This window comes from Salvelinus alpinus, unplaced genomic scaffold, assembly GCF_045679555.1.
Source record: "Salvelinus alpinus unplaced genomic scaffold, SLU_Salpinus.1 scaffold_86, whole genome shotgun sequence".
Lineage (NCBI taxonomy): Eukaryota > Metazoa > Chordata > Actinopteri > Salmoniformes > Salmonidae > Salvelinus > Salvelinus alpinus.
This window is the reverse complement of record NW_027256027.1, coordinates 1-27,956: the sequence shown is the minus strand read 5'-3', so window position 1 is coordinate 27,956 and position 27,956 is coordinate 1. Positions and strand designations below refer to the sequence as shown.

At 49.0% G+C, this 27,956-nt stretch overlaps 1 protein-coding gene across 2 annotated transcripts; it reads right to left on the bottom strand.

The window, feature by feature from the left end:
* Window positions 1-5,685: 5,685 nt before the first annotated feature.
* Window positions 5,686-27,763, bottom strand: LOC139567226 (condensin complex subunit 3-like). Of its 2 annotated transcripts, XM_071388699.1 has the most exons (6): window positions 27,508-27,663; window positions 27,112-27,262; window positions 13,144-15,151; window positions 7,585-7,632; window positions 7,411-7,480; window positions 5,881-5,993 (listed from the first exon to the last, which is right to left on the bottom strand). In XM_071388699.1, coding segments are annotated over exons 3-4 (1,644 nt in total). In that variant the 5' UTR covers window positions 14,787-15,151; window positions 27,112-27,262; window positions 27,508-27,663; the 3' UTR covers window positions 5,881-5,993; window positions 7,411-7,480; window positions 7,585-7,631. The 2 variants fall into 2 exon arrangements, with proteins under 2 accessions (XP_071244801.1, XP_071244800.1); XM_071388700.1 differs by lacking the exon at window positions 13,144-15,151 and having other exon boundaries at window positions 5,686-5,993; window positions 27,569-27,763.
* Between the last annotated feature and the right edge of the window lie 193 nt (window positions 27,764-27,956).

The window sequence follows — 27,956 nt, the reverse complement described above, 5'->3', positions numbered from 1 at the left end:
CTCTCCTGACCTCAATGGGACTTCCTGGAGGAATACAGAGCTCTCCTGACCTCAATGTGACTTCCTGGAGGAATACAGAGTTCTCCTGACCTCAATGGGACTTCCTGGAGGAATACAGAGTTACCCTGACCTCAATGGGACTTCCTGGAGGAATACAGAGTTCTCCTGACCTCAATGGGACTTCCTGGTGGAATACAGAGTTACCCTGACCTCAATGGGACTTCCTGAAGGAATACAGAGTTCTCCTGACCTCAATGGGATTTCCTGGAGGAATACAGTTCTCCTGACCTCAATGGGACTTCCTGGAGGAATACAGAGTTATCCTGACCTCAATGGGACTTCCTGGAGGAATACAGAGTTATCCTGACCTCAATGGGACTTCCTGGAGGAATACAGAGCTCTCCTGACCTCAATGGGACTTCCTGGAGGAATACAGAGTTCTCCTGACCTCAATGGGACTTCCTGGAGGAATACAGAGCTCTCCCGACCTCAATGTGACTTCCTGGAGGAATACAGAGTTCTCCTGACCTCAATGGGACTTCCTGGAGGAATACAGAGTTATCCTGACCTCAATGGGACTTCCTGGAGGAATACAGAGTTCTCCTGACCTCAATGGGACTTCCTGGTGGAATACAGAGTTACCCTGACCTCAATGGGATTTCCTGGAGGAATACAGAGTTCTCCTGACCTCAATGGGACTTCCTGGAGGAATACAGAGTTATCCTGACCTCAATGGGACTTCCTGGAGGAATACAGAGTTATCCTGACCTCAATGGGACTTCCTGGAGGAATACAGAGCTCTCCTGACCTCAATGGGACTTCCTGGAGGAATACAGAGCTCTCCTGACCTCAATGGGACTTCCTGGAGGAATACAGAGTTCTCCTGACCTCAATGGGACTTCCTGGTGGAATACAGAGTTACCCTGACCTCAATGGGACTTCCTGGAGGAATACAGAGTTATCCTGACCTCAATGGGACTTCCTGGAGGAATACAGAGCTCTCCTGACCTCAATGGGACTTCCTGGAGGAATACAGAGTTCTCCTGACCTCAATGGGACTTCCTGGAGGAATACAGAGTTCTCCTGACCTCAATGGGACTTCCTGGAGGAATACAGAGCTCTCCTGACCTCAATGGGACTTCCTGGAGGAATACAGAGCTCTCCTGACCTCAATGTGACTTCCTGGAGGAATACAGAGTTCTCCTGACCTCAATGGGACTTCCTGGAGGAATACAGAGTTACCCTGACCTCAATGGGACTTCCTGGAGGAATACAGAGTTCTCCTGACCTCAATGGGACTTCCTGGTGGAATACAGAGTTACCCTGACCTCAATGGGACTTCCTGGAGGAATACAGAGTTACCCTGACCTCAATGGGACTTCCTGGAGGAATACAGAGTTCTCCTGACCTCAATGGGACTTCCTGGAGGAATACAGAGCTCTCCTGACCTCAATGGGACTTCCTGGAGGAATACAGAGTTCTCCTGACCTCAATGGGACTTCCTGGAGGAATACAGAGTTACCCTGACCTCAATGGGACTTCCTGGAGGAATACAGAGTTCTCCTGACCTCAATGGGACTTCCTGGAGGAATACAGAGCTCTCCTGACCTCAATGGGACTTCCTGGAGGAATACAGAGTTATCCTGACCTCAATGGGACTTCCTGGAGGAATACAGAGTTATCCTGACCTCAATGGGACTTCCTGGAGGAATACAGAGCTCTCCTGACCTCAATGGGACTTCCTGGAGGAATACAGAGCTCTCCTGACCTCAATGGGACTTCCTGGAGGACTAGAGTTCTGACCTCAATGGGACTTCCTGGAGGACTAGAGTTCTGACCTCAATGGGACTTCCTGGAGGAATACAGAGCTCTCCTGACCTCAATGGGACTTCCTGGAGGACTAGAGTTCTGACCTCAATGGGACTTCCTGGAGGACTAGAGTTCTGACCTCAATGGGACTTCCTGGAGGAATACAGAGTTCTCCTGACCTCAATGGGACTTCCTGGAGGACTAGAGTTCTGCCCTCAATGGGACTTCCTGGAGGAATACAGAGCTCTCCTGACCTCAATGGGACTTCCTGGAGGAATACAGAGTTCTCCTGACCTCAATGGGACTTCCTGGAGGACTAGAGTTCTGACCTCAATGGGACTTCCTGGAGGACTAGAGTTCTGACCTCAATGGGACTTCCTGGAGGACTAGAGTTCTGACCTCAATGGGACTTCCTGGAGGAATACAGAGCTCTCCTGACCTCAATGGGACTTCCTGGAGGAATACAGAGTTCTCCTGACCTCAATGGGACTTCCTGGAGGAATACAGAGTTCTCCTGACCTCAATGGGACTTCCTGGAGGAATACAGAGTTCTCCTGACCTCAATGGGACTTCCTGGAGGAATACAGAGTTCTCCTGACCTCAATGGGACTTCCTGGAGGAATACAGAGTTCTCCTGACCTCAATGGGACTTCCTGGAGGAATACAGTTCTCCTGACCTCAATGGGACTTCCTGGAGGAATACAGAGTTCTCCTGACCTCAATGGGACTTCCTGGTGGAATACAGAGCTCTCCTGACCTCAATGGGACTTCCTGGAGGAATACAGAGTTCTCCTGACCTCAATGGGACTTCCTGGAGGAATACAGAGTTCTCCTGACCTCAATGGGACTTCCTGGAGGAATACAGAGCTCTCCTGACCTCAATGGGACTTCCTGGAGGAATACAGAGCTCTCCTGACCTCAATGTGACTTCCTGGAGTAATACAGAGTTCTCCTGACCTCAATGGGACTTCCTGGAGGAATACAGAGTTACCCTGACCTCAATGGGACTTCCTGGAGGAATACAGAGTTCTCCTGACCTCAATGGGACTTCCTGGAGGAATACAGAGCTCTCCTGACCTCAATGGGACTTCCTGGAGGAATACAGAGTTCTCCTGACCTCAATGGGACTTCCTGGAGGAATACAGAGTTACCCTGACCTCAATGGGACTTCCTGGAGGAATACAGAGTTCTCCTGACCTCAATGGGACTTCCTGGTGGAATACAGAGTTACCCTGACCTCAATGGGACTTCCTGGAGGACTAGAGTTCTGACCTCAATGGGACTTCCTGGAGGACTAGAGTTCTGACCTCAATGGGACTTCCTGGAGGAATACAGAGTTCTCCTGACCTCAATGGGACTTCCTGGAGGAATACAGAGTTCTCCTGACCTCAATGAGGAATACAGGTTCAATAACTAAGGGTGAATTACAGCAGAGAGACACCACAGGCAGGAGGAAGGTTAATAGTTTTATGGAATACAGAGCTCTCCTGACCTCAATGGGACTTCCTGGAGGAATACAGAGTTATCCTGACCTCAATGGGACTTCCTGGAGGAATACAGAGTTATCCTGACCTCAATGGGACTTCCTGGAGGAATACAGAGCTCTCCTGACCTCAATGTGACTTCCTGGAGTAATACAGAGTTCTCCTGACCTCAATGGGACTTCCTGGAGGAATACAGAGTTACCCTGACCTCAATGGGACTTCCTGGAGGAATACAGAGTTCTCCTGACCTCAATGGGACTTCCTGGAGGAATACAGAGCTCTCCTGACCTCAATGGGACTTCCTGGAGGAATACAGAGTTCTCCTGACCTCAATGGGACTTCCTGGAGGAATACAGAGTTACCCTGACCTCAATGGGACTTCCTGGAGGAATACAGAGTTCTCCTGACCTCAATGGGACTTCCTGGTGGAATACAGAGTTACCCTGACCTCAATGGGACTTCCTGGAGGACTAGAGTTCTGACCTCAATGGGACTTCCTGGAGGACTAGAGTTCTGACCTCAATGGGACTTCCTGGAGGAATACAGAGTTCTCCTGACCTCAATGGGACTTCCTGGAGGAATACAGAGTTCTCCTGACCTCAATGAGGAATACAGGTTCAATAACTAAGGGTGAATTACAGCAGAGAGACACCACAGGCAGGAGGAAGGTTAATAGTTTTATGGAATACAGAGCTCTCCTGACCTCAATGGGACTTCCTGGAGGAATACAGAGTTATCCTGACCTCAATGGGACTTCCTGGAGGAATACAGAGTTATCCTGACCTCAATGGGACTTCCTGGAGGAATACAGAGCTCTCCTGACCTCAATGGGACTTCCTGGAGGAATACAGAGCTCTCCTGACCTCAATGGGACTTCCTGGAGGACTAGAGTTCTGACCTCAATGGGACTTCCTGGAGGAATACAGAGCTCTCCTGACCTCAATGGGACTTCCTGGAGGACTAGAGTTCTGACCTCAATGGGACTTCCTGGAGGACTAGAGTTCTGACCTCAATGGGACTTCCTGGAGGAATACAGAGTTCTCCTGACCTCAATGGGACTTCCTGGAGGACTAGAGTTCTGACCTCAATGGGACTTCCTGGAGGACTAGAGTTCTGACCTCAATGGGACTTCCTGGAGGACTAGAGTTCTGACCTCAATGGGACTTCCTGGAGGAATACAGAGCTCTCCTGACCTCAATGGGACTTCCTGGAGGAATACAGAGTTCTCCTGACCTCAATGGGACTTCCTGGAGGACTAGAGTTCTGACCTCAATGGGACTTCCTGGAGGACTAGAGTTCTGACCTCAATGGGACTTCCTGGAGGACTAGAGTTCTGACCTCAATGGGACTTCCTGGAGGAATACAGAGCTCTCCTGACCTCAATGGGACTTCCTGGAGGAATACAGAGTTCTCCTGACCTCAATGGGACTTCCTGGAGGAATACAGAGTTCTCCTGACCTCAATGGGACTTCCTGGAGGAATACAGAGTTCTCCTGACCTCAATGGGACTTCCTGGAGGAATACAGAGTTCTCCTGACCTCAGTGGGACTTCCTGGAGGAATACAGAGTTCTCCTGACCTCAATGGGACTTCCTGGAGGAATACAGTTCTCCTGACCTCAATGGGACTTCCTGGAGGAATACAGAGTTCTCCTGACCTCAATGGGACTTCCTGGTGGAATACAGAGCTCTCCTGACCTCAATGGGACTTCCTGGAGGAATACAGAGTTCTCCTGACCTCAATGGGACTTCCTGGAGGAATACAGAGTTCTCCTGACCTCAATGGGACTTCCTGGAGGAATACAGAGCTCTCCTGACCTCAATGGGACTTCCTGGAGGAATACAGAGCTCTCCTGACCTCAATGTGACTTCCTGGAGTAATACAGAGTTCTCCTGACCTCAATGGGACTTCCTGGAGGAATACAGAGTTACCCTGACCTCAATGGGACTTCCTGGAGGAATACAGAGTTCTCCTGACCTCAATGGGACTTCCTGGAGGAATACAGAGCTCTCCTGACCTCAATGGGACTTCCTGGAGGAATACAGAGTTCTCCTGACCTCAATGGGACTTCCTGGAGGAATACAGAGTTACCCTGACCTCAATGGGACTTCCTGGAGGAATACAGAGTTCTCCTGACCTCAATGGGACTTCCTGGTGGAATACAGAGTTACCCTGACCTCAATGGGACTTCCTGGAGGACTAGAGTTCTGACCTCAATGGGACTTCCTGGAGGACTAGAGTTCTGACCTCAATGGGACTTCCTGGAGGAATACAGAGTTCTCCTGACCTCAGTGGGACTTCCTGGAGGAATACAGAGTTCTCCTGACCTCAATGAGGAATACAGGTTCAATAACTAAGGGTGAATTACAGCAGAGAGACACCACAGGCAGGAGGAAGGTTAATAGTTTTATTTAATCCAATAAAAATACATTTTTAATTCAGGTTGATCATAGACATTCCTTTGTAGATCAACAGGGTTAGAGACATGTCCACTACTCTGATACATTAGTGATTCCACTAGGCAGCTACACACATCCTGACCTCTGACCTCTCTACCCTATCCGACCTGGGACTCTACGAGGTGTTAGCCTCCTGGTTGATGAGGGCACTGAGGTCCAGTCTGGTTTTGTCCAAAGCTGCCGTCTTGGCCCGGCGGGATGAACGGGTTACCGGTACCGAGTCTGGAACATTCTCCCCATCACTATAGAGGGAGACGGAGAGGAGGAGGGGGAGGGAGACGGAGAGGAGGCGGAGGGAGAGGAGGAGGGAGAGGAGGAGGGAGAGGGAGAGGAGGAGGGAGACGGAGAGGAGGGGGGAGACGGAGAGGAGGGGGGAGACGGAGAGGAGGAGGGAGACGGAGAGGAGGAGGAGGGAGACGGAGAGGAGGAGGGAGACGGAGAGGAGGAGGGGGAAGACGGAGAGGAGGAGGAGGGAGACGGAGAGGAGGAGGAGGGAGACGGATAGGAGGGAGACGGAGAGGAGGAGGGAGACGGAGAGGAGGAGGGAGACGGAGAGGAGGAGGGGGAGGAGGGAGACGAGGGAGGAGGGAGACGGAGAAGGGAGACGGAGAGGAGGAGGGAGACGGAGAGGAGGGGGAGGGAGACGGAGAGGAGGGGGAGGGAGACGGAGAGGAGGAGGAGGGAGACGGAGAGGAGGAGGGAGACGGAGAGGAGGTGGAGGAGGGAGACGGAGAGGAGGAGGGGGAGGAGGAGGGAGACGGAGAGGAGGAGGGAGACGGAGAGGAGGAGGAGGAGGGAGACGGAGAGGAGGAGGGAGACGGAGAGGAGGAGGGAGACGGAGAGGAGGAGGGGGAGGAGGAGGGAGACGGAGAGGAGGAGGAGGAGGGAGACGGAGAGGAGGAGGGAGACGGAGAGGAGGAGGGAGACGGAGAGGAGGAGGGAGACGGAGAGGAGGAGGAGGAGGGAGACGGAGCGGAGGAGGAGGGAGACGGAGAGGAGGATGGGGGAGACGGAGAGGAGGAGGGGGGAGACGGAGAGGAGGAGGGGGGAGACGGAGAGGAGGAGGGGGACGGAGAGGAGGAGGGGGACGGAGAGGAGGAGGAGGGAGACGGAGAGGAGGAGGGAGACGGAGAGGAGGACGGAGAGGAGGAGGAGGGAGACGGAGAGGAGGGGGAGAAGGAGGAGGGAGACGGAGAGGAGGGGGAGGGAGACGGAGAGGAGGAGGAGGGAGACGGAGAGGAGGAGGAGGGAGACGGAGAGAGAGTAGAAGAAGTTAAAGGTGATGTACAGAACGGATCCATTTCAACATTCAGGGACGATTAAGATACTAATACAATACTACTTCATGGTACAATGTTCACACACACCCCCTCAACACACACACACCCCCTCAACACACACACACCCCCTCAACACACACACTCCCCTCCTCAACACACACACACACACCCCCAACACACACTCCCCCCCTCAACACACACACACCCCCTCAACACACACACACCCCCTCAACACACACACACCCCCTCAACACACACACACCCCCTCAACACACACACACCCCCTCAACACACACACACCCCCTCAACACACACACACACACCCTCAACACACACACACACACCCTCAACACACACCCCTCCCCTCCCCTCCTCTCACCTCTCCTCGGAGGACTCTGCCGATCTGCTGGACTTCTTGGCTCCTTTGGCTGTGGAGGGTTTCCTCTGACCTACACACACACACACACACACACACACACACACACAGGATCAGCTGTTTGTGGTGCTCAACCCTGTCAGAGGTTAGCAGGAGGTGTGTAAGATGGGGTAATACCTCTCTTGGGCCTCTTGGCAGACTGGTCCAGGTCCTGGTTGGCAGCTTCTGTAGAGATGAAGACATTAGGAGTTACATCTCTCTCTACCCTCAGTAGTAGTCTCCTCTCTCTCTCTACCCTCAGTAGTAGTCTCCTCTCTCTCTCTCTACCCTCAGTAGTAGTCTCCTCTCTCTCTCTACCCTCAGTAGTAGTCTCCTCTCTCTCTCTACCCTCAGTAGTAGTCTCCTCTCTCTCTCTACCCTCAGTAGTAGTCTCCTCTCTCTCTCTACCCTCAGTAGTAGTCTCCTCTCTCTCTCTACCCTCAGTAGTAGTCTCCTCTCTCTCTCTACCCTCAGTAGTAGTCTCCTCTCTCTCTCTACCCTCAGTAGTAGTCTCCTCTCTCTCTCTACCCTCAGTAGTAGTCTCCTCTCTCTCTCTACCCTCAGTAGTAGTCTCCTCTCTCTCTCTACCCTCAATAGTAGTCTCCTCTCTCTCTCTCTCTACCCTCAGTAGTAGTCTCCTCTCTCTCTAAACCCTCAGTAGTAGTCTCCTCTCTCTCTCTCTACCCTCAGTAGTAGTCTCCTCTCTCTCTCTCTCTCTCTACCCTCAGTAGTAGTCTCCTCTCTCTCTCTACCCTCAGTAGTAGTCTCCTCTCTCTCTCTCTCTCTCTCTCTCTCTACCCTCAGTAGTAGTCTCCTCTCTCTCTCTACCCTCAGTAGTAGTCTCCTCTCTCTCTCTACCCTCAGTAGTAGTCTCCTCTCTCTCTCTCACCCTCAGTAGTAGTCTCCTCTCTCTTTACCCTCAGTAGTAGTCTCCTCTCTCTCCCCCCTCAGTAGTAGTCTCCTCTCTCTCTCTACCCTCAGTAGTAGTCTCCTCTCTCTCTCTACCCTCAGTAGTAGTCTCCTCTCTCTCTCTACCCTCAGTAGTAGTCTCCTCTCTCTCTCTACCCTCAGTAGTAGTCTCCTCTCTCTCTCTACCCTCAGTAGTAGTCTCCTCTCTCTCTCTACCCTCAGTAGTAGTCTCCTCTCTCTCTCTACCCTCAGTAGTAGTCTCCTCTCTCTCTCTACCCTCAGTAGTAGTCTCCTCTCTCTCTCTACCCTCAGTAGTAGTCTCCTCTCTCTCTCTACCCTCAGTAGTAGTCTCCTCTCTCTCTCTACCCTCAGTAGTAGTCTCCTCTCTCTCTCTACCCTCAGTAGTAGTCTCCTCTCTCTCTCTACCCTCAGTAGTAGTCTCCTCTCTCTCTCTACCCTCAGTAGTAGTCTCCTCTCTCTCTCTACCCTCAGTAGTAGTCTCCTCTCTCTCTCTACCCTCAGTAGTAGTCTCCTCTCTCTCTCTACCCTCAGTAGTAGTCTCCTCTCTCTCTCTACCCTCAGTAGTAGTCTCCTCTCTCTCTCTCCCCTCAGTAGTAGTCTCCTCTCTCTCTCTACCCTCAGTAGTAGTCTCCTCTCTCTCTCTACCCTCAGTAGTAGTCTCCTCTCTCTCTCTACCCTCAGTAGTAGTCTCCTCTCTCTCTCTACCCTCAGTAGTAGTCTCCTCTCTCTCTACCCTCAGTAGTAGTCTCCTCTCAATTTTTTTTTCAATTCAATTGACTTTATTGACATGGCAAGTTCATTATTACTTACATTGTCAAAGTATACATATCGAAAAATAAAAATCTAATATATATATGTATATATATACAAAATATATATATATTTATATATAAATAAATGGTGGAACCAACAGCAATAATAATAGTAGTAGTGGACATGGGATTACCATTAACAGCAACTACAACAACAATATTAATCAGAACAACAATACATTAAAGCAACAGTAGTAGACCAGTGTCAACATGACTGGAGAAGACATATGACCTGGTATGAAAGACAAAACAAAACTAAGCTAAATGGGAAATATTATCAACATTACTTTGCATTTTTCACTGGCTGTCCCTCAGGTTGTGGCAGGAGGACACATATTTGGCTGCCAAAACTGCACATTTTGGCTTTTCACCCAATAAATATTTGATTTTTTCTTCATCTTTTATAGTTTCAAATTCTTTGTATTGAATTATAATTTTGGGAAAGAAATATGCTCTTAGGTCTGAGTATTTGTCACAGTGTAGTAGGAAATGCACTTCTGTCTCTACCTCTCCCCTGGAGCAGAGTGAGCACAGCCTGTCCTCTCTGGGCAGCCAGGTTTGTCTGTGACGACCGGTCTCTATAGCCAGACTGTGCTCACTGAGTCTGTACCTAGTCAATGTTTTCCTCAGTTTTCTATCAGTCACAGTGGTCAGATAGTCTGCCACCATGTACTGTCTGTTTAGAGACAAATAGCATTGAAGTTTACTTTGATTTTTTGTGGTGTCTTTCCAATAGGTTATATATTTTTCTTTTTGTTTTGTGATGATTTGGTTGGGCCAGATTTTCTGAGGGCTGTCCCGAGGCTCTATGGGGTTGGTTTGGGTTGGTGAACTGAGCCTCAGAACTAGCTGGCTGAGGGGACTCTTCTCTGGTTTCATCTCTTGACATTGTAGAGCTGTGTGATGGAATGTTTTGGGGTCACTTGTTTTTAGATGGTTGTAAAATTTGATGGCTCTTTTTTCTATTCGAATGAGGAGGGGGTATTGGCCCAATTCTGCCCTACATGCGTTATTTGGAGTTTTTCTTTGTACTTGCAAAACAGTCTTGCAAAACTCTGCATGCAATATTTCAATTGGATGTTTGTCCCATTTGGTAAATTCATTATTAGAGAGTGGACCCCATACTTCACTACCATATAGAGCAATTGGTTCTATAACTGATTGAAAAATTTTGAGCCAGATTCTAATTGGAATTTCAATTTTGATGTTCCTTTTAATGGCATAGAATGCTCTTCTTGCTTTGTCTCTCAGCTCATTCACAGCCATGTGAAAGCTACCTGTGTTGCTGATATTTAGTCCTAGATATGTGTAGTTTTTGGTGTGTTCTAATAGAACTGTGTCCAAATAGAATTTATATTTGTCATCCTTATTTCCCGACCTTTTTTGGAATATCATTATATTTGTTTTTTTTAGGTTAACGGTCAGAGCCCAGGTCTGACAGAACCTGTGAAGACGATCTAGGTGCTGCTGTAACCCCTCTTTAGTGGGAGACAGCAGCACCAGGTCATCTGCGTACAGCAGACACTTGATTTCAGTGTTGTGTAGGGTGATACCAGGTGCTGCCGATTCTTCTAATATTTTTGCCAATTCATTAATGTAGATGTTAAATAATGTTGGACTTATTGGGCAGCCCTGTTTCACTCCACGCCCCTGAGAGAAGAAGTCTGTTTGCTTGTTGCCAATTTTAACCGCACATTTGTTTTTAGTGTACATTGATTTAATAAAATCATATGTTTTCCCTCCAATACCACTTTCTATTAGTTTATAAAAAAGACCTTCGTGCCAAATTGAATCAAATGCTTTCTTGAAATCTACAAAACACGAGTAGATTTTGCCTTTGTTTTGGTTAACTTGTTTATCAATTAGAGTGTGGAGGGTGTAAATGTGGTCTGTTGTACGATAATTTTTTAGAAATCCAATCTGGCTTCTGCTCAGGACGTTGTGTTCGTCAAGGAAATGATGTAGTCTGCTATTTATAATACTGCAGAGAATTTTCCCCAAGTTGCTGTTAACGCAAATTCCTCTGTAATTATTTGGGTCAAATTTGTCTCCATTTTTATAGATTGGTGTGATCAATCCCTGGTTCCAAATATCGGGGAAAATACCTGCAGTGAGGATAATGTTGAAGAGTTTGAGTATAGCCAATTTGAATTTGTGGTCTGTATATTTGATCATTTCATTTAAAATACCATCAGCACCACAGGCCTTTTTGGGTTGGAGATTGCATAGTTTTTCCAATAATTCTTCTTCTGTAATTGGGGTATCCACAGGATTCTGATAGTCTTTGACTGCTAATTCAAGGATTTGTAATTTTTCTTGTATATATTTTTGTTCTGGGCTCTTTGTTATATTGCTGTAGAGGTTTGCAAAGTGATTTCTCCACATATCCCCATTTTGGATAGCCAATTCCTCATGATGAGGTTTGTTTAATTTATTCCAATTCTCCCAGAAGTGGTTTGATTCTATGGATTCCTCAATTCCATCCAGCTGATTTCTAATGTGCTGTTCCTTTTTTGTTCTTAGGGTGCGTTTGTATTGCTTCAGTGTTTCCCCATATTGAAGGCGTATATTTTTGTTGTCTGGTTCTCTGTGTTTTTGATTAGATATATTTCTCAATGACTTTCTTAGATTTTTGCAATCATTATCAAACCATTTTTCATTATCTGTTATTTTTGGTTTGCTCTTATGCTTCTTTAGATTAGCCAAGGAGGCTAATTTGTAAAATATAAAGTTGATGTTCCTAACGGCCAAATTTACACCTTCATTGCTGAAGGAGAACGTTAAGGCTAAAAAGTTGTCCAGGAGAGATTGTATTTTTTGGCTACTAATTGCTTTTTGGTAGATGTCTGTACTGTTTGCACTCCATCTATAGGCTTGTTTAGTACCATGTAATTTATTGGGCCGTGATGCTTCATGGTTGGGTTCTGCTCTTCTCAGATACACTGTGATTTTACTGTGGTCTGAGAGAGGTGTTAGTGGGCTGACTGTGAAGGCTCTGAGAGACTCTGGGTTTAGGTCGGTGAGGAAGTAGTCTACAGTGCTGCTGCCAAGAGATGAGCTGTAGGTGTACCTACCAAAAGAGTCTCCTCTCAGCCTGCCATTGACTATGTACAGACCCAGTGTTCGACAGAGCCTCAGGAGCTGTACTCCGTTTTTGTTTTTCACTTTGTCATAGTTGTTTCTGTGGGGGTATGTGGGGAGGGAAAGGTTGTTGCTTCCTGGTAGGTGTTTATCCCCATGACTGTTAATAGTGTCTTGTTCTTCTGCTGTTCTAGCATTCAGGTCTCCACAGACCAGTACGTTGCCTTGGGCCTGAAAGTGACTAATCTCCCCCTCTAGAATGGAGAAACTCTCTTCATTGAAGTAGGGTGACTCTGAGGGGGGAATGTATGTGGCACAGAGGAAGACGTTTTTATCTGTCAAGATAGCCTCCTTGTTTATTTTTAACCAGATAAAGAATTCTCCTGTTTTGATCAATTCGATTGAATTAATTAGTTCAGATTTATACCATATTAGCATTCCCCCTGAGTCTCTGCCCTGTTTGATTCCTTTTAATTTAGTGGATGGTATGATTATCTCCCTATAACCTAGTGGACAGCCAGTGGAAACATCACCTCTGCACCATGTTTCCTGTAGTACTACAATATCAACATCATCAATTTCTTTCAGGAAGTCTGGGTTTCTGCTCTTTAGCCCAAAAGCAGAGGACTTCAATCCTTGTAAATTCCAACATGCAACGTAAAAAGACTTCATCACTTTTTTTATTTTATTTTCTTTACCTTTCAAAATGAGACAAACACTCACAATCCAAGAAGAACCATTAAAATAGGACTTTTCAATTAAAGTAAACTCTTATTTTGCAAATGTGATTTGTTTATAATTTAAGATAGAATTTGTGTCATGCCACTTGGGTGGATGTAGTGTGAGAATGGTGGAGTTCATGTGCTCATCTTACCATGACCCTCGGCCCATCACATGTGAGCATAGTAGACTCAGCATTTGTTTGATGTCACTCATTTGGTTGGTGGGGGCTGGGCCAGTTGCTCCTCTCACAGCCTGTGCGTAGCTCTGCCTGCTGGGCTGTGGCTCCTCCAGGTGTGGGTCTGCGGTGGGGGGCAGGGGGGTGGGAGGCCTCGTCTGGGTGGCTCTGAAGCTGGGCTGGGGTGGTCTGTGCTGCGCTGGCTGTGGTGGGCATTGAGGTTGGTGGTGCTGTGGTCGTGGCTGGGGGGTCCAGGGTGCTGGTCCGGGATGTTGTCTCGGTGATCTCGGCAGGGTGGAGATTGCTCTGCTGTTCCTGGGTGGAGAGGTCGGGCTGCGGTTTAAAGCGACGTCCTTGAGAGTCTTGGCAAGGATGGGGACTGTCTCCCTGTACAGGTGAACATGGTCATAGAGACAGTCCAGATCGAGGGTGGGATGGTGGGCCAGGTGTACATTGGGTCGCAGGGCACAGTCCCGGGATAGGCTGGCGTTTATTCTTTGGATTGTGGCAGGGTGGAAGTCCCTCCTCTGTAGAAGGGTTGACACTATGATTCTTGTGTTGGGGAAGATTGCGGAGGCCTTCTCAATCACTCCCCGTAGTGAAGTGGCCACCCTCTCCTGCTGAGCACGCAGGTCGTTGCTTCCAGTGTGTATGATTATGTGGCTTGGCGACCCGAGATGGTTCTTATCAAGCAGCTCCATGGCACTCTGCGTTGTTGGGCACCACACCTTTCTCGTTTTGTGTCTAGGGAAAAGTTTCTTCTCCTGAACATACTTCCCATTTGAGTCCATTAACAGGACGATGTCAGCCAGTGTTTCTTCTGGACTGGGGGGGGCAGAGGGGGGGCTGGTGGGTGTTGGAGCTGGGGTGTGGCTGGTCTGTGTCGGTGCCACTGTCAGTGGGAGGCTGTTCTGTGGGTTGGGGAGGAGGGATGCAGCAGCCAGGGCTGGGGAAGTCTGGCTGGTTGAGCTGGGTTCCTCTGCTGTGTGAGGGCAGGTCATAGGGTGGTGATCTATCTGCTCCTGCAGCCTGTCCTCTGCTCTCTTTCTCTCCTGCAGCTCCTCTCTTAGTGCGGTCAGCTCCTTATTGCTGCTCTGCCTGTCTTTTTGGAGCTCTCTCACCTCCTTTGTTAGATCAGCCAGCTCTCTCTTGAGTCCGTCTCTCTCTTGCTGAACCTCTTTCAGCTGTGTTGCAAGGCTGCTGTCCTGCTCTGTCCTCACCTTGGTTAGGAGCTCCTCTAAGGTGTGGTTGTCTGGTTGCTGTTTGCTCACGCTCTCCCTGAGCAGGACCACCTCCCCCTCCAGTTTGGTGAACTCATCCCTCATGGCAGCCATGGTGGTGAGGAGGGCCTGAGCCTGCTCTGCACTGAGGGGGTCGCTCTCCTCCTGGGGCGTGTCCTCCACTATGGTGGGAAGAGAGGTGCTGGATGTGCTTGTTTGGGTGGGGAGGGTAGGGGTGAGGGTGGTGCTGGTGGAGTTTCTCTTGTGGGAGGGCATGTCACTGGTGGTGTCCTTTTCTCTCTCCGCTCTCTCCTTAATGGTCTGAAAGTCTGTTTCAAACAGCCTAATGTTACCTTGCACCATGACAGTTCCAGTCTTGTAGAGGTTGATTGTTATCATGGTGCTGTCAGGGTCGTCTGTCTCTTTGATTTTCAGCTTCCACCCATTACAGATTCCCTCTTTCTTTATGCATGGGTAGTGAGAGCAGACTGCTGAGCGCCATGCATTTGGCTGGTCAGTGAGGGCCAAAAATCACCGTTTTTGTAGAGGTCTGCAAAAAGGGTTTCTGGCCTCTCCTCTAGTAGTTTCTGTTTAAAAGTTTTCCTCATTGTGTCATTTTTGGCCTTTTTTGGGTAGAGAATGGATTCTGCGCTGAGGGGGAGTGGGGACATGGTGTCTGTGCGCTCTGCTACTACCGCTACTGCTGCGCTGTTCTGCTGCCCCGTTGCCATGGCAACCGATTTGTTTGTCTGCTGTTCGCGCTACTTTAGTTCAAAAAACAGCAAAAAGAGTGAAAAATCCTCACACAAAAGACTGAAGATATGTTTACAGTTAGTCCGTGCTCCTTTTTGGTTTACTCACTCAGTTTGGTCGTTTGATGTAGTTGTATTAACTGCCCTTGCTAGGTTTGTTCTAGCTCGTTTCTTCTGGCTAGCTTGTTAGTCTGCTGGCTAGGTCTTTGATGTGTAGCTAGCTAGACTCAAAACTTCTTAACTTGAGGCGCAAAGTTTTTTTTTTTTTTTCTATTCTGAATGAATAGAGTTGTTGTTCATTACTTCTTGTCTGGAATTCTTCTTCGATTAGAGTGTTTATCTCATTCTAAAAACCCAAAAAAAATCAAATATATCAGGAGCTCATGTTGAGCATGTCATGTTGAGCATCTCTCTCTCTCTCTCGTTCTCCTTCTCTCTCTCTACCCTCAGTAGTAGTCTCCTCTCTCTCTCTACCCTCAGTAGTAGTCTCCTCTCTCTCTCTCTACCCTCAGTAGTAGTCTCCTCTCTCTCTCTACCCTCAGTAGTAGTCTCCTCTCTCTCTCTCTCTACCCTCAGTAGTAGTCTCCTCTCTCTCTCTCTCTACCCTCAGTAGTAGTCTCCTCTCTCTCTCTCTACCCTCAGTAGTAGTCTCCTCTCTCTCTCTCTCTACCCTCAGTAGTAGTCTCCTCTCTCTACCCTCAGTAGTAGTCTCCTCTCTCTCTCTCTCTACCCTCAGTAGTAGTCTCCTCTCTCTCTCTACCCTCAGTAGTAGTCTCCTCTCTCTCTCTACCCTCAGTAGTAGTCTCCTCTCTCTCTCTCTCTACCCTCAGTAGTAGTCTCCTCTCTCTCTCTCTCTACCCTCAGTAGTAGTCTCCTCTCTCTCTCTCTCTACCCTCAGTAGTAGTCTCCTCTCTCTCTCTACCCTCAGTAGTAGTCTCCTCTCTCTCTCTCTACCCTCAGTAGTAGTCTCCTCTCTCTCTCTACCCTCAGTAGTAGTCTCCTCTCTCTCTCTACCCTCAGTAGTAGTCTCCTCTCTCTCTCTCTCTACCCTCAGTAGTAGTCTCTTCTCTCTCTCTCTACCCTCAGTAGTAGTCTCCTCTCTCTCTCTCTACCCTCAGTAGTAGTCTCCTCTCTCTCTCTTTACCCTCAGTAGTAGTCTCCTCTCTCTCTCTACCCTCAGTAGTAGTCTCCTCTCTCTCTCTACCCTCAGTAGTAGTCTCCTCTCTCTCTCTACCCTCAGTAGTAGTCTCCTCTCTCTCTACCCTCAGTAGTAGTCTCCTCTCTCTCTCTCTCTACCCTCAGTAGTAGTCTCCTCTCTCTCTCTACCCTCAGTAGTAGTCTCCTCTCTCTCTCTACCCTCAGTAGTAGTCTCCTCTCTCTCTCTACCCTCAGTAGTAGTCTCCTCTCTCTCTCTACCCTCAGTAGTAGTCTCCTCTCTCTCTCTACCCTCAGTAGTAGTCTCCTCTCTCTCTCTACCCTCAGTAGTAGTCTCCTCTCTCTCTCTACCCTCAGTAGTAGTCTCCTCTCTCTCTCTACCCTCAGTAGTAGTCTCCTCTCTCTCTCTACCCTCAGTAGTAGTCTCCTCTCTCTCTCTACCCTCAGTAGTAGTCTCCTCTCTCTCGTTACCCTCAGTAGTAGTCTCCTCTCTCTCTCTACCCTCAGTAGTAGTCTTCTCTCTCTCTACCCTCAGTAGTAGTCTCCTCTCTCTCTCTCTCTCTCTCACCCTCAGTAGTAGTCTCCTCTCTCTCTCTACCCTCAGTAGTAGTCTCCTCTCTCTCTCTACCCTCAGTAGTAGTCTCCTCTCTCTCTCTACCCTCAGTAGTAGTCTCCTCTCTCTCTCTACCCTCAGTAGTAGCCTCCTCTCTCTCTCTACCCTCAGTAGTAGTCTCCTCTCTCTCGTTACCCTCAGTAGTAGTCTCCTCTCTCTCTTTACCCTCAGTAGTAGTCTCCTCTCTCTCTTTACCCTCAGTAGTAGTCTCCTCTCTCTCTTTACCCTCAGTAGTAGTCTCCTCTCTCTCTTTACCCTCAGTAGTAGTCTCCTCTCTCTCTCTTTACCCTCAGTAGTAGTCTCCTCTCTCTCTCTACCCTCAGTAGTAGTCTCCTCTCTCTCTCTACCCTCAGTAGTAGTCTCCTCTCTCTCTCTACCCTCAGTAGTAGTCTCCTCTCTCTCTCTACCCTCAGTAGTAGTCTCCTCTCTCTCTCTACCCTCAGTAGTAGTCTCCTCTCTCTCTACCCTCAGTAGTAGTCTCCTCTCTCTCTCTCTCTACCCTCAGTAGTAGTCTCCTCTCTCTCTCTACCCTCAGTAGTAGTCTCCTCTCTCTCTCTACCCTCAGTAGTAGTCTCCTCTCTCTCTCTACCCTCAGTAGTAGTCTCCTCTCTCTCTCTACCCTCAGTAGTAGTCTCCTCTCTCTCGTTACCCTCAGTAGTAGTCTCCTCTCTCTCTCTACCCTCAGTAGTAGTCTCCTCTCTCTCTCTCTCTTTACCCTCAGTAGTAGTCTCCTCTCTCTCTCTCTCTTTACCCTCAGTAGTAGTCTCCTCTCTCTCTCTACCCTCAGTAGTAGTCTCCTCTCTCTCTCTACCCTCAGTAGTAGTCTCCTCTCTCTCTCTACCCTCAGTAGTAGTCTCCTCTCTCTCTCTACCCTCAGTAGTAGTCTCCTCTCTCTCTCTACCCTCAGTAGTAGTCTCCTCTCTCTCTCTACCCTCAGTAGTAGTCTCCTCTCTCTCTCTACCCTCAGTAGTAGTCTCCTCTCTCTCTCTACCCTCAGTAGTAGTCTCCTCTCTCTCTCTCTACCCTCAGTAGTAGTCTCCTCTCTCTCTCTACCCTCAGTAGTAGTCTCCTCTCTCTCTCTCTACCCTCAGTAGTAGTCTCCTCTCTCTCTCTCTCTACCCTCAGTAGTAGTCTCCTCTCTCTCTCTCTACCCTCAGTAGTAGTCTCCTCTCTCTCTCTCTACCCTCAGTAGTAGTCTCCTCTCTCTACCCTCAGTAGTAGTCTCCTCTCTCTCTCTCTCACCCTCAGTAGTAGTCTCCTCTCTCTCTCTACCCTCAGTAGTAGTCTCCTCTCTCTCTCTACCCTCAGTAGTAGTCTCCTCTCTCTCTCTACCCTCAGTAGTAGTCTCCTCTCTCTCTCTCTCTACCCTCAGTAGTAGTCTCCTCTCTCTCTCTCTCTACCCTCAGTAGTAGTCTCCTCTCTCTCTCTCTCTACCCTCAGTAGTAGTCTCCTCTCTCTCTCTACCCTCAGTAGTAGTCTCCTCTCTCTCTCTCTACCCTCAGTAGTAGTCTCCTCTCTCTCTCTACCCTCAGTAGTAGTCTCCTCTCTCTCTCTACCCTCAGTAGTAGTCTCCTCTCTCTCTCTCTCTACCCTCAGTAGTAGTCTCTTCTCTCTCTCTCTACCCTCAGTAGTAGTCTCCTCTCTCTCTCTCTACCCTCAGTAGTAGTCTCCTCTCTCCCTCTCTCTCTACCCTCAGTAGTAGTCTCCTCTCTCTCTCTACCCTCAGTAGTAGTCTCCTCTCTCTCTCTCTCTACCCTCAGTAGTAGTCTCCTCTCTCTCTCTCTACCCTCAGTAGTAGTCTCCTCTCTCTCTCTACCCTCAGTAGTAGTCTCCTCTCTCTCTCTACCCTCAGTAGTAGTCTCCTCTCTCTCTCTCTCTACCCTCAGTAGTAGTCTCCTCTCTCTACCCTCAGTAGTAGTCTCCTCTCTCTCTCTACCCTCAGTAGTAGTCTCCTCTCTCTCTCTACCCTCAGTAGTAGTCTCCTCTCTCTACCCTCAGTAGTAGTCTCCTCTCTCTCTCTCTCTACCCTCAGTAGTAGTCTCCTCTCTCTCTCTACCCTCAGTAGTAGTCTCCTCTCTCTACCCTCAGTAGTAGTCTCCTCAATCTCTCTCTCTCTACCCTCAGTAGTAGTCTCCTCTCTCTCTCTCTCCCCCCTCAGTAGTAGTCTCCTCTCTCTCTCTACCCTCAGTAGTAGTCTCCTCTCTCTCTCTACCCTCAGTAGTAGTCTCCTCTCTCTCTCTACCCTCAGTAGTAGTCTCCTCTCTCTCTCTACCCTCAGTAGTAGTCTCCTCTCTCTCTCTACCCTCAGTAGTAGTCTCCTCTCTCTCTCTACCCTCAGTAGTAGTCTCCTCTCTCTCTCTACCCTCAGTAGTAGTCTCCTCTCTCTCTCTACCCTCAGTAGTAGTCTCCTCTCTCTCTCTACCCTCAGTAGTAGTCTCCTCTCTCTCTCTACCCTCAGTAGTAGTCTCCTCTCTCTCTCTACCCTCAGTAGTAGTCTCCTCTCTCTCTCTACCCTCAGTAGTAGTCTCCTCTCTCTCTCTACCCTCAGTAGTAGTCTCCTCTCTCTCTCTACCCTCAGTAGTAGTCTCCTCTCTCTCTCTACCCTCAGTAGTAGTCTCCTCTCTCTCTCTACCCTCAGTAGTAGTCTCCTCTCTCTCTCTACCCTCAGTAGTAGTCTCCTCTCTCTCTCTACCCTCAGTAGTAGTCTCCTCTCTCTCTCTACCCTCAGTAGTAGTCTCCTCTCTCTCTCTCTACCCTCAGTAGTAGTCTCCTCTCTCTCTCTACCCTCAGTAGTAGTCTCCTCTCTCTCTCTACCCTCAGTAGTAGTCTCCTCTCTCTCTCTACCCTCAGTAGTAGTCTCCTCTCTCTCTCTACCCTCAGTAGTAGTCTCCTCTCTCTCTACCCTCAGTAGTAGTCTCCTCTCTCTCTCTACCCTCAGTAGTAGTCTCCTCTCTCTCTCTACCCTCAGTAGTAGTCTCCTCTCTCTCTACCCTCAGTAGTAGTCTCCTCTCTCTCTCTCTCTACCCTCAGTAGTAGTCTCCTCTCTCTCTCTACCCTCAGTAGTAGTCTCCTCTCTCTCTCTACCCTCAGTAGTAGTCTCCTCTCTCTCTCTACCCTCAGTAGTAGTCTCCTCTCTCTCTCTACCCTCAGTAGTAGTCTCCTCTCTCTCTACCCTCAGTAGTAGTCTCCTCTCTCTCTCTACCCTCAGTAGTAGTCTCCTCTCTCTCTCTACCCTCAGTAGTAGTCTCCTCTCTCTCTCTACCCTCAGTAGTAGTCTCCTCTCTCTCTCTACCCTCAGTAGTAGTCTCCTCTCTCTCTCTACCCTCAGTAGTAGTCTCCTCTCTCTCGTTACCCTCAGTAGTAGTCTCCTCTCTCTCTCTACCCTCAGTAGTAGTCTTCTCTCTCTCTACCCTCAGTAGTAGTCTCCTCTCTCTCTCTCTCTCTACCCTCAGTAGTAGTCTCCTCTCTCTCTCTACCCTCAGTAGTAGTCTCCTCTCTCTCTCTACCCTCAGTAGTAGTCTCCTCTCTCTCTCTACCCTCAGTAGTAGTCTCCTCTCTCTCTCTACCCTCAGTAGTAGCCTCCTCTCTCTCTCTACCCTCAGTAGTAGTCTCCTCTCTCTCGTTACCCTCAGTAGTAGTCTCCTCTCTCTCTTTACCCTCAGTAGTAGTCTCCTCTCTCTCTTTACCCTCAGTAGTAGTCTCCTCTCTCTCTTTACCCTCAGTAGTAGTCTCCTCTCTCTCTTTACCCTCAGTAGTAGTCTCCTCTCTCTCTCTTTACCCTCAGTAGTAGTCTCCTCTCTCTCTCTACCCTCAGTAGTAGTCTCCTCTCTCTCTCTACCCTCAGTAGTAGTCTCCTCTCTCTCTCTACCCTCAGTAGTAGTCTCCTCTCTCTCTCTACCCTCAGTAGTAGTCTCCTCTCTCTCTCTACCCTCAGTAGTAGTCTCCTCTCTCTCTACCCTCAGTAGTAGTCTCCTCTCTCTCTCTCTCTACCCTCAGTAGTAGTCTCCTCTCTCTCTCTACCCTCAGTAGTAGTCTCCTCTCTCTCTCTACCCTCAGTAGTAGTCTCCTCTCTCTCTCTACCCTCAGTAGTAGTCTCCTCTCTCTCTCTACCCTCAGTAGTAGTCTCCTCTCTCTCGTTACCCTCAGTAGTAGTCTCCTCTCTCTCTCTACCCTCAGTAGTAGTCTCCTCTCTCTCTCTCTCTTTACCCTCAGTAGTAGTCTCCTCTCTCTCTCTCTCTTTACCCTCAGTAGTAGTCTCCTCTCTCTCTCTACCCTCAGTAGTAGTCTCCTCTCTCTCTCTACCCTCAGTAGTAGTCTCCTCTCTCTCTCTACCCTCAGTAGTAGTCTCCTCTCTCTCTCTACCCTCAGTAGTAGTCTCTCTCTCTCTCTACCCTCAGTAGTAGTCTCCTCTCTCTCTCTACCCTCAGTAGTAGTCTCCTCTCTCTCTCTCTACCCTCAGTAGTAGTCTCCTCTCTCTCTCTACCCTCAGTAGTAGTCTCCTCTCTCTCTCTCTCTACCCTCAGTAGTAGTCTCCTCTCTCTCTCTCTCTACCCTCAGTAGTAGTCTCCTCTCTCTCTCTCTACCCTCAGTAGTAGTCTCCTCTCTCTCTCTCTCTACCCTCAGTAGTAGTCTCCTCTCTCTACCCTCAGTAGTAGTCTCCTCTCTCTCTCTCTCTACCCTCAGTAGTAGTCTCCTCTCTCTCTCTACCCTCAGTAGTAGTCTCCTCTCTCTCTCTACCCTCAGTAGTAGTCTCCTCTCTCTCTCTACCCTCAGTAGTAGTCTCCTCTCTCTCTCTCTCTACCCTCAGTAGTAGTCTCCTCTCTCTCTCTCTCTACCCTCAGTAGTAGTCTCCTCTCTCTCTCTCTCTACCCTCAGTAGTAGTCTCCTCTCTCTCTCTACCCTCAGTAGTAGTCTCCTCTCTCTCTCTCTACCCTCAGTAGTAGTCTCCTCTCTCTCTCTACCCTCAGTAGTAGTCTCCTCTCTCTCTCTACCCTCAGTAGTAGTCTCCTCTCTCTCTCTCTCTACCCTCAGTAGTAGTCTCTTCTCTCTCTCTCTACCCTCAGTAGTAGTCTCCCTCTCTCTCTCTCTACCCTCAGTAGTAGTCTCCTCTCTCCCTCTCTCTCTACCCTCAGTAGTAGTCTCCTCTCTCTCTCTACCCTCAGTAGTAGTCTCCTCTCTCTCTCTCTCTACCCTCAGTAGTAGTCTCCTCTCTCTCTCTCTACCCTCAGTAGTAGTCTCCTCTCTCTCTCTACCCTCAGTAGTAGTCTCCTCTCTCTCTCTACCCTCAGTAGTAGTCTCCTCTCTCTCTCTACCCTCAGTAGTAGTCTCCTCTCTCTCTCTACCCTCAGTAGTAGTCTCCTCTCTCTCTCTCTCTACCCTCAGTAGTAGTCTCCTCTCTCTACCCTCAGTAGTAGTCTCCTCTCTCTCTCTACCCTCAGTAGTAGTCTCCTCTCTCTCTCTACCCTCAGTAGTAGTCTCCTCTCTCTACCCTCAGTAGTAGTCTCCTCTCTCTCTCTCTCTACCCTCAGTAGTAGTCTCCTCTCTCTCTCTACCCTCAGTAGTAGTCTCCTCTCTCTACCCTCAGTAGTAGTCTCCTCAATCTCTCTCTCTCTACCCTCAGTAGTAGTCTCCTCTCTCTCTCTCTCTCTACCCTCAGTAGTAGTCTCCTCTCTCTCTCTACCCTCAGTAGTAGTCTCCTCTCTCTCTCTACCCTCAGTAGTAGTCTCCTCTCTCTCTACCCTCAGTAGTAGTCTCCTCTCTCTCTCTCTCTACCCTCAGTAGTAGTCTCCTCTCTCTCTCTACCCTCAGTAGTAGTCTCCTCTCTCTCTCTACCCTCAGTAGTAGTCTCCTCTCTCTCGTTACCCTCAGTAGTAGTCTCCTCTCTCTCTCTACCCTCAGTAGTAGTCTCCTCTCTCTCTCTCTCTTTACCCTCAGTAGTAGTCTCCTCTCTCTCTCCCCTCAGTAGTAGTCTCCTCTCTCTCTCTACCCTCAGTAGTAGTCTCCTCTCTCTCTCTACCCTCAGTAGTAGTCTCCTCTCTCTCTCTACCCTCAGTAGTAGTCTCCTCTCTCTCTCTACCCTCAGTAGTAGTCTCCTCTCTCTCTCTACCCTCAGTAGTAGTCTCCTCTCTCTCTCTACCCTCAGTAGTAGTCTCCTCTCTCTCTCTACCCTCAGTAGTAGTCTCCTCTCTCTCTCTACCCTCAGTAGTAGTCTCCTCTCTCTCTCTCTACCCTCAGTAGTAGTCTCCTCTCTCTCTCTACCCTCAGTAGTAGTCTCCTCTCTCTCTCTACCCTCAGTAGTAGTCTCCTCTCTCTCTCTCTCTACCCTCAGTAGTAGTCTCCTCTCTCTCTCTCTACCCTCAGTAGTAGTCTCCTCTCTCTCTCTACCCTCAGTAGTAGTCTCCTCTCTCTCTCTCTCTCTACCCTCAGTAGTAGTCTCCTCTCTCTACCCTCAGTAGTAGTCTCCTCTCTCTACCCTCAGTAGTAGTCTCCTCTCTCTCTCTCTCTCTACCCTCAGTAGTAGTCTCCTCTCTCTCTCTCTACCCTCAGTAGTAGTCTCCTCTCTCTCTCTACCCTCAGTAGTAGTCTCCTCTCTCTCTCTACCCTCAGTAGTAGTCTCCCCTCTCTCTCTACCCTCAGTAGTAGTCTCCTCTCTCTCTCTACCCTCAGTAGTAGTCTCCTCTCTCTCTCTACCCTCAGTAGTAGTCTCCTCTCTCTCTCTCTACCCTCAGTAGTAGTCTCCTCTCTCTCTCTACCCTCAGTAGTAGTCTCCTCTCTCTCTCTACCCTCAGTAGTAGTCTCCTCTCTCTCTCTACCCTCAGTAGTAGTCTCCTCTCTCTCTCTACCCTCAGTAGTAGTCTCCTCTCTCTCTCTACCCTCAGTAGTAGTCTCCTCTCTCTCTCTCTCTCTACCCTCAGTAGTAGTCTCCTCTCTCTCTCTCTCTACCCTCAGTAGTAGTCTCCTCTCTCTCTACCCTCAGTAGTAGTCTCCTCTCTCTCTACCCTCAGTAGTAGTCTCCTCTCTCTCTCTCTCTCTCTCTCCCCTCCGTAGTCGTCTCCTCTCTCTCTCTACCCTCAGTAGTAGTCTCCTCTCTCTCTCTCTACCCTCAGTAGTAGTCTCCTCTCTCTCTCTACCCTCAGTAGTAGTCTCCTCTCTCTCTCTACCCTCAGTAGTAGTCTCCTCTCTCTCTCTCTACCCTCAGTAGTAGTCTCCTCTCTCTCTCTCTACCCTCAGTAGTAGTCTCCTCTCTCTCTCTCTCTCTACCCTCAGTAGTAGTCTCCTCTCTCTTACCCTCAGTAGTAGTCTCCTCTCTCTCTCTCTCTACCCTCAGTAGTAGTCTCCTCTCTCTCTCTCTACCCTCAGTAGTAGTCTCCTCTCTCTCTCTACCCTCAGTAGTAGTCTCCTCTCTCTCTCTACCCTCAGTAGTAGTCTCCTCTCTCTCTCTACCCTCAGTAGTAGTCTCCTCTCTCTCTCTACCCTCAGTAGTAGTCTCCTCTCTCTCTCTCCCTCTACCCTCAGTAGTAGTCTCCTCTCTCTCTCTACCCTCAGTAGTAGTCTCCTCTCTCTCTCTACCCTCAGTAGTAGTCTCCTCTCTCTCTCTCTACCCTCAGTAGTAGTCTCCTCTCTCTCTCTACCCTCAGTAGTAGTCTCCTCTCTCTCTCTCTCTACCCTCAGTAGTAGTCTCCTCTCTCTCTCTCTCTACCCTCAGTAGTAGTCTCCTCTCTCTCTCTCTACCCTCAGTAGTAGTCTCCTCTCTCTCTCTCTCTCTACCCTCAGTAGTAGTCTCCTCTCTCTCTCTACCCTCAGTAGTAGTCTCCTCTCTCTCTCTCTCTACCCTCAGTAGTAGTCTCCTCTCTCTCTCTCTACCCTCAGTAGTAGTCTCCTCTCTCTCTCTCTACCCTCAGTAGTAGTCTCCTCTCTCTCTCTACCCTCAGTAGTAGTCTCCTCTCTCTCTCTACCCTCAGTAGTAGTCTCCTCTCTCTCTCTACCCTCAGTAGTAGTCTCCTCTCTCTCTCTACCCTCAGTAGTAGTCTCCTCTCTCTCTCTCTCTCTACCCTCAGTAGTAGTCTCCTCTCTCTTCTCTCTCTACCCTCAGTAGTAGTCTCCTCTCTCTCTCTACCCTCAGTAGTAGTCTCCTCTCTCTCTCTACCATCAGTAGTAGTCTCCTCTCTCTCTCTCTACCCTCAGTAGTAGTCTCCTCTCTCTCTCTACCCTCAGTAGTAGTCTCCTCTCTCTCTCTACCCTCAGTAGTAGTCTCCTCTCTCTCTCTCTACCCTCAGTAGTAGTCTCCTCTCTCTCTCTACCCTCAGTAGTAGTCTCCTCTCTCTCTCTCTACCCTCAGTAGTAGTCTCCTCTCTCTCTCTCTACCCTCAGTAGTAGTCTCCTCTCTCTCTACCCTCAGTAGTAGTCTCCTCTCTCTCTACCCTCAGTAGTAGTCTTCTCTCTCTCTCTACCCTCAGTAGTAGTCTCCTCTCTCTCTCTCTCTACCCTCAGTAGTAGTCTCCTCTCTCTCTCTACCCTCAGTAGTAGTCTCCTCTCTCTCTCTACCCTCAGTAGTAGTCTCCTCTCTCTCGCTACCCTCAGTAGTAGTCTCCTCTCTCTCTCTACCCTCAGTAGTAGTCTCCTCTCTCTCTCTACCCTCAGTAGTAGTCTCCTCTCTCTCTCTACCCTCAGTAGTAGTCTCCTCTCTCTCTCTCTCTACCCTCAGTAGTAGTCTCCTCTCTCTCTCTACCCTCAGTAATAGTCTCCTCTCTCTACCCTCAGTAGTAGTCTCCTCTCTCTCTCTCTCTACCCTCAGTAGTAGTCTCCTCTCTCTCTCTCTCTACCCTCAGTAGTAGTCTCCTCTCTCTCTCTACCCTCAGTAGTAGTCTCCTCTCTCTACCCTCAGTAGTAGTCTCCTCTCTCTCTCTCTCTACCCTCAGTAGTAGTCTCCTCTCTCTCTCTCTCTACCCTCAGTAGTAGTCTCCTCTCTTTCTCTACCCTCAGTAATAGTCTCCTCTCTCTCTCTACCCTCAGTAGTAGTCTCCTCTCTCTCTCTACCCTCAGTAGTAGTCTCCTCTCTCTCTCTACCCTCAGTAGTAGTCTCCTCTCTCTCTCTACCCTCAGTAGTAGTCTCCCTCTCTCTCTTTACCCTCAGTAGTAGTCTCCTCTCTCTCTCTACCCTCAGTAGTAGTCTCCTCTCTCTCTCTACCCTCAGTAGTAGTCTCCTCTCTCTCTTTACCCTCAGTAGTAGTCTCCTCTCTCTCTCTACCCTCAGTAGTAGTCTCCTCTCTCTCTCTACCCTCAGTAGTAGTCTCCTCTCTCTCTCTACCCTCAGTAGTAGTCTCCTCTCTCTCTCTCTCTACCCTCAGTAGTAGTCTCCTCTCTCTCTCTCTCTACCCTCAGTAGTAGTCTCCTCTCTCTCTCTCTCTACCCTCAGTAGTAGTCTCCTCTCTCTCTCTACCCTCAGTAGTAGTCTCCTCTCTCTCTCTACCCTCAGTAGTAGTCTCCTCTCTCTCTCTACCCTCAGTAGTAGTCTCCTCTCTCTCTCTCTACCCTTAGTAGTAGTCTCCTCTCTCTCTCTACCCTCAGTAGTAGTCTCCCTCTCTCTCTCTACCCTCAGTAGTAGTCTCCTCTCTCTCTCTACCCTCAGTAGTAGTCTCCTCTCTCTCTTTACCCTCAGTAGTAGTCTCCTCTCTCTCTCTACCCTCAGTAGTAGTCTCCTCTCTCTCTCTACCCTCAGTAGTAGTCTCCTCTCTCTCTCTACCCTCAGTAGTAGTCTCCTCTCTCTCTCTACCCTCAGTAGTAGTCTCCTCTCTCTCTCTCTACCCTCAGTAGTAGTCTCCTCTCTCTCTCTCTCTACCCTCAGTAGTAGTCTCCCCTCTCTCTCTACCCTCAGTAGTAGTCTCCTCTCTCTCTCTACCCTCAGTAGTAGTCTCCTCTCTCTCTTTACCCTCAGTAGTAGTCTCCTCTCTCTCTCTACCCTCAGTAGTAGTCTCCTCTCTCTCTCTACTCTCAGTAGTAGTCTCCTCTCTCTCTCTACCCTCAGTAGTAGTCTCCTCTCTCTCTCTCTCTACCCTCAGTAGTAGTCTCCTCTCTCTCTCTACCCTCAGTAGTAGTCTCCTCTCTCTCTCTCTACCCTCAGTAGTAGTCTCCTCTCTCTCTCTACCCTCAGTAGTAGTCTCCTCTCTCTCTCTACCCTCAGTAGTAGTCTCCTCTCTCTCTTTACCCTCAGTAGTAGTCTCCTCTCTCTCGTTACCCTCAGCGTTGACATCGACAGGCTGTAGTGTCGTAGCGCTGAGATCTGGTTGGTTCTTGGAGTCCTGCAGCTGTCCAATCAGCTTCTCCAGAGCACGCAGAGCGATGCGATCCTTCACCTCCTACACAGACATGGGTTAGTTTGATGTCATCAGGAAATGTACGTGGTGTAACAGGGTCACCAGGTCTCTTGTTGTCAGTACTGTACCTGTGTAACCTGTTGTAACAGGGTCACCAGGTCTCTTGTTGTCAGTACTGTACCTGTGTAACCTGTTGTAACAGGGTCACCAGGTCTCTTGTTGTCAGTACTGTACCTGTGTAACCTGTTGTAACAGGGTCACCAGGTCTCTTGTTGTCAGTACTGTACCTGTGTAACCTGTTGTAACAGGGTCACCAGGTCTCTTGTCGTGTTGTTGTCAGTACTGTACCTGTGTAACCTGTTGTAACAGGGTCACCAGGTCTCTTGTCGTGTTGTTGTCAGTACTGAGCTCCAGACTGCTCAGTACTTTGGAGTAGAGACGGACTTCTGGAGCTGATGGGTCCTTCAGCATCTCGCCACACACACGCACTGCCAGGTAGTCATGGACACACACCTCCTGCACACACACACACACACTTTAGCCTCCAGAGAACACACTTCAGACAGAGGGAGGAGGCCAGTAATGCTGGCAGCAGAGTTGATATTATGGTTGGATTATATTGAAGTGGCCTGATAGTCTGCTTGGTGATGGTTAGGTGACCGGTGTGTTAGAGGGTTGTATAAGAGACCTGGGTCAGATCTGATACATTAGGCTTAGTTTATATACCGTATCATCA

Bases quoted from the DNA above. Each gene is read 5' to 3' on its own strand.
- LOC139567226 (XM_071388699.1), bottom strand. From the start codon at position 14,786: ATGATAACAATCAACCTCTACAAGACTGGAACTGTCATGGTGCAAGGT.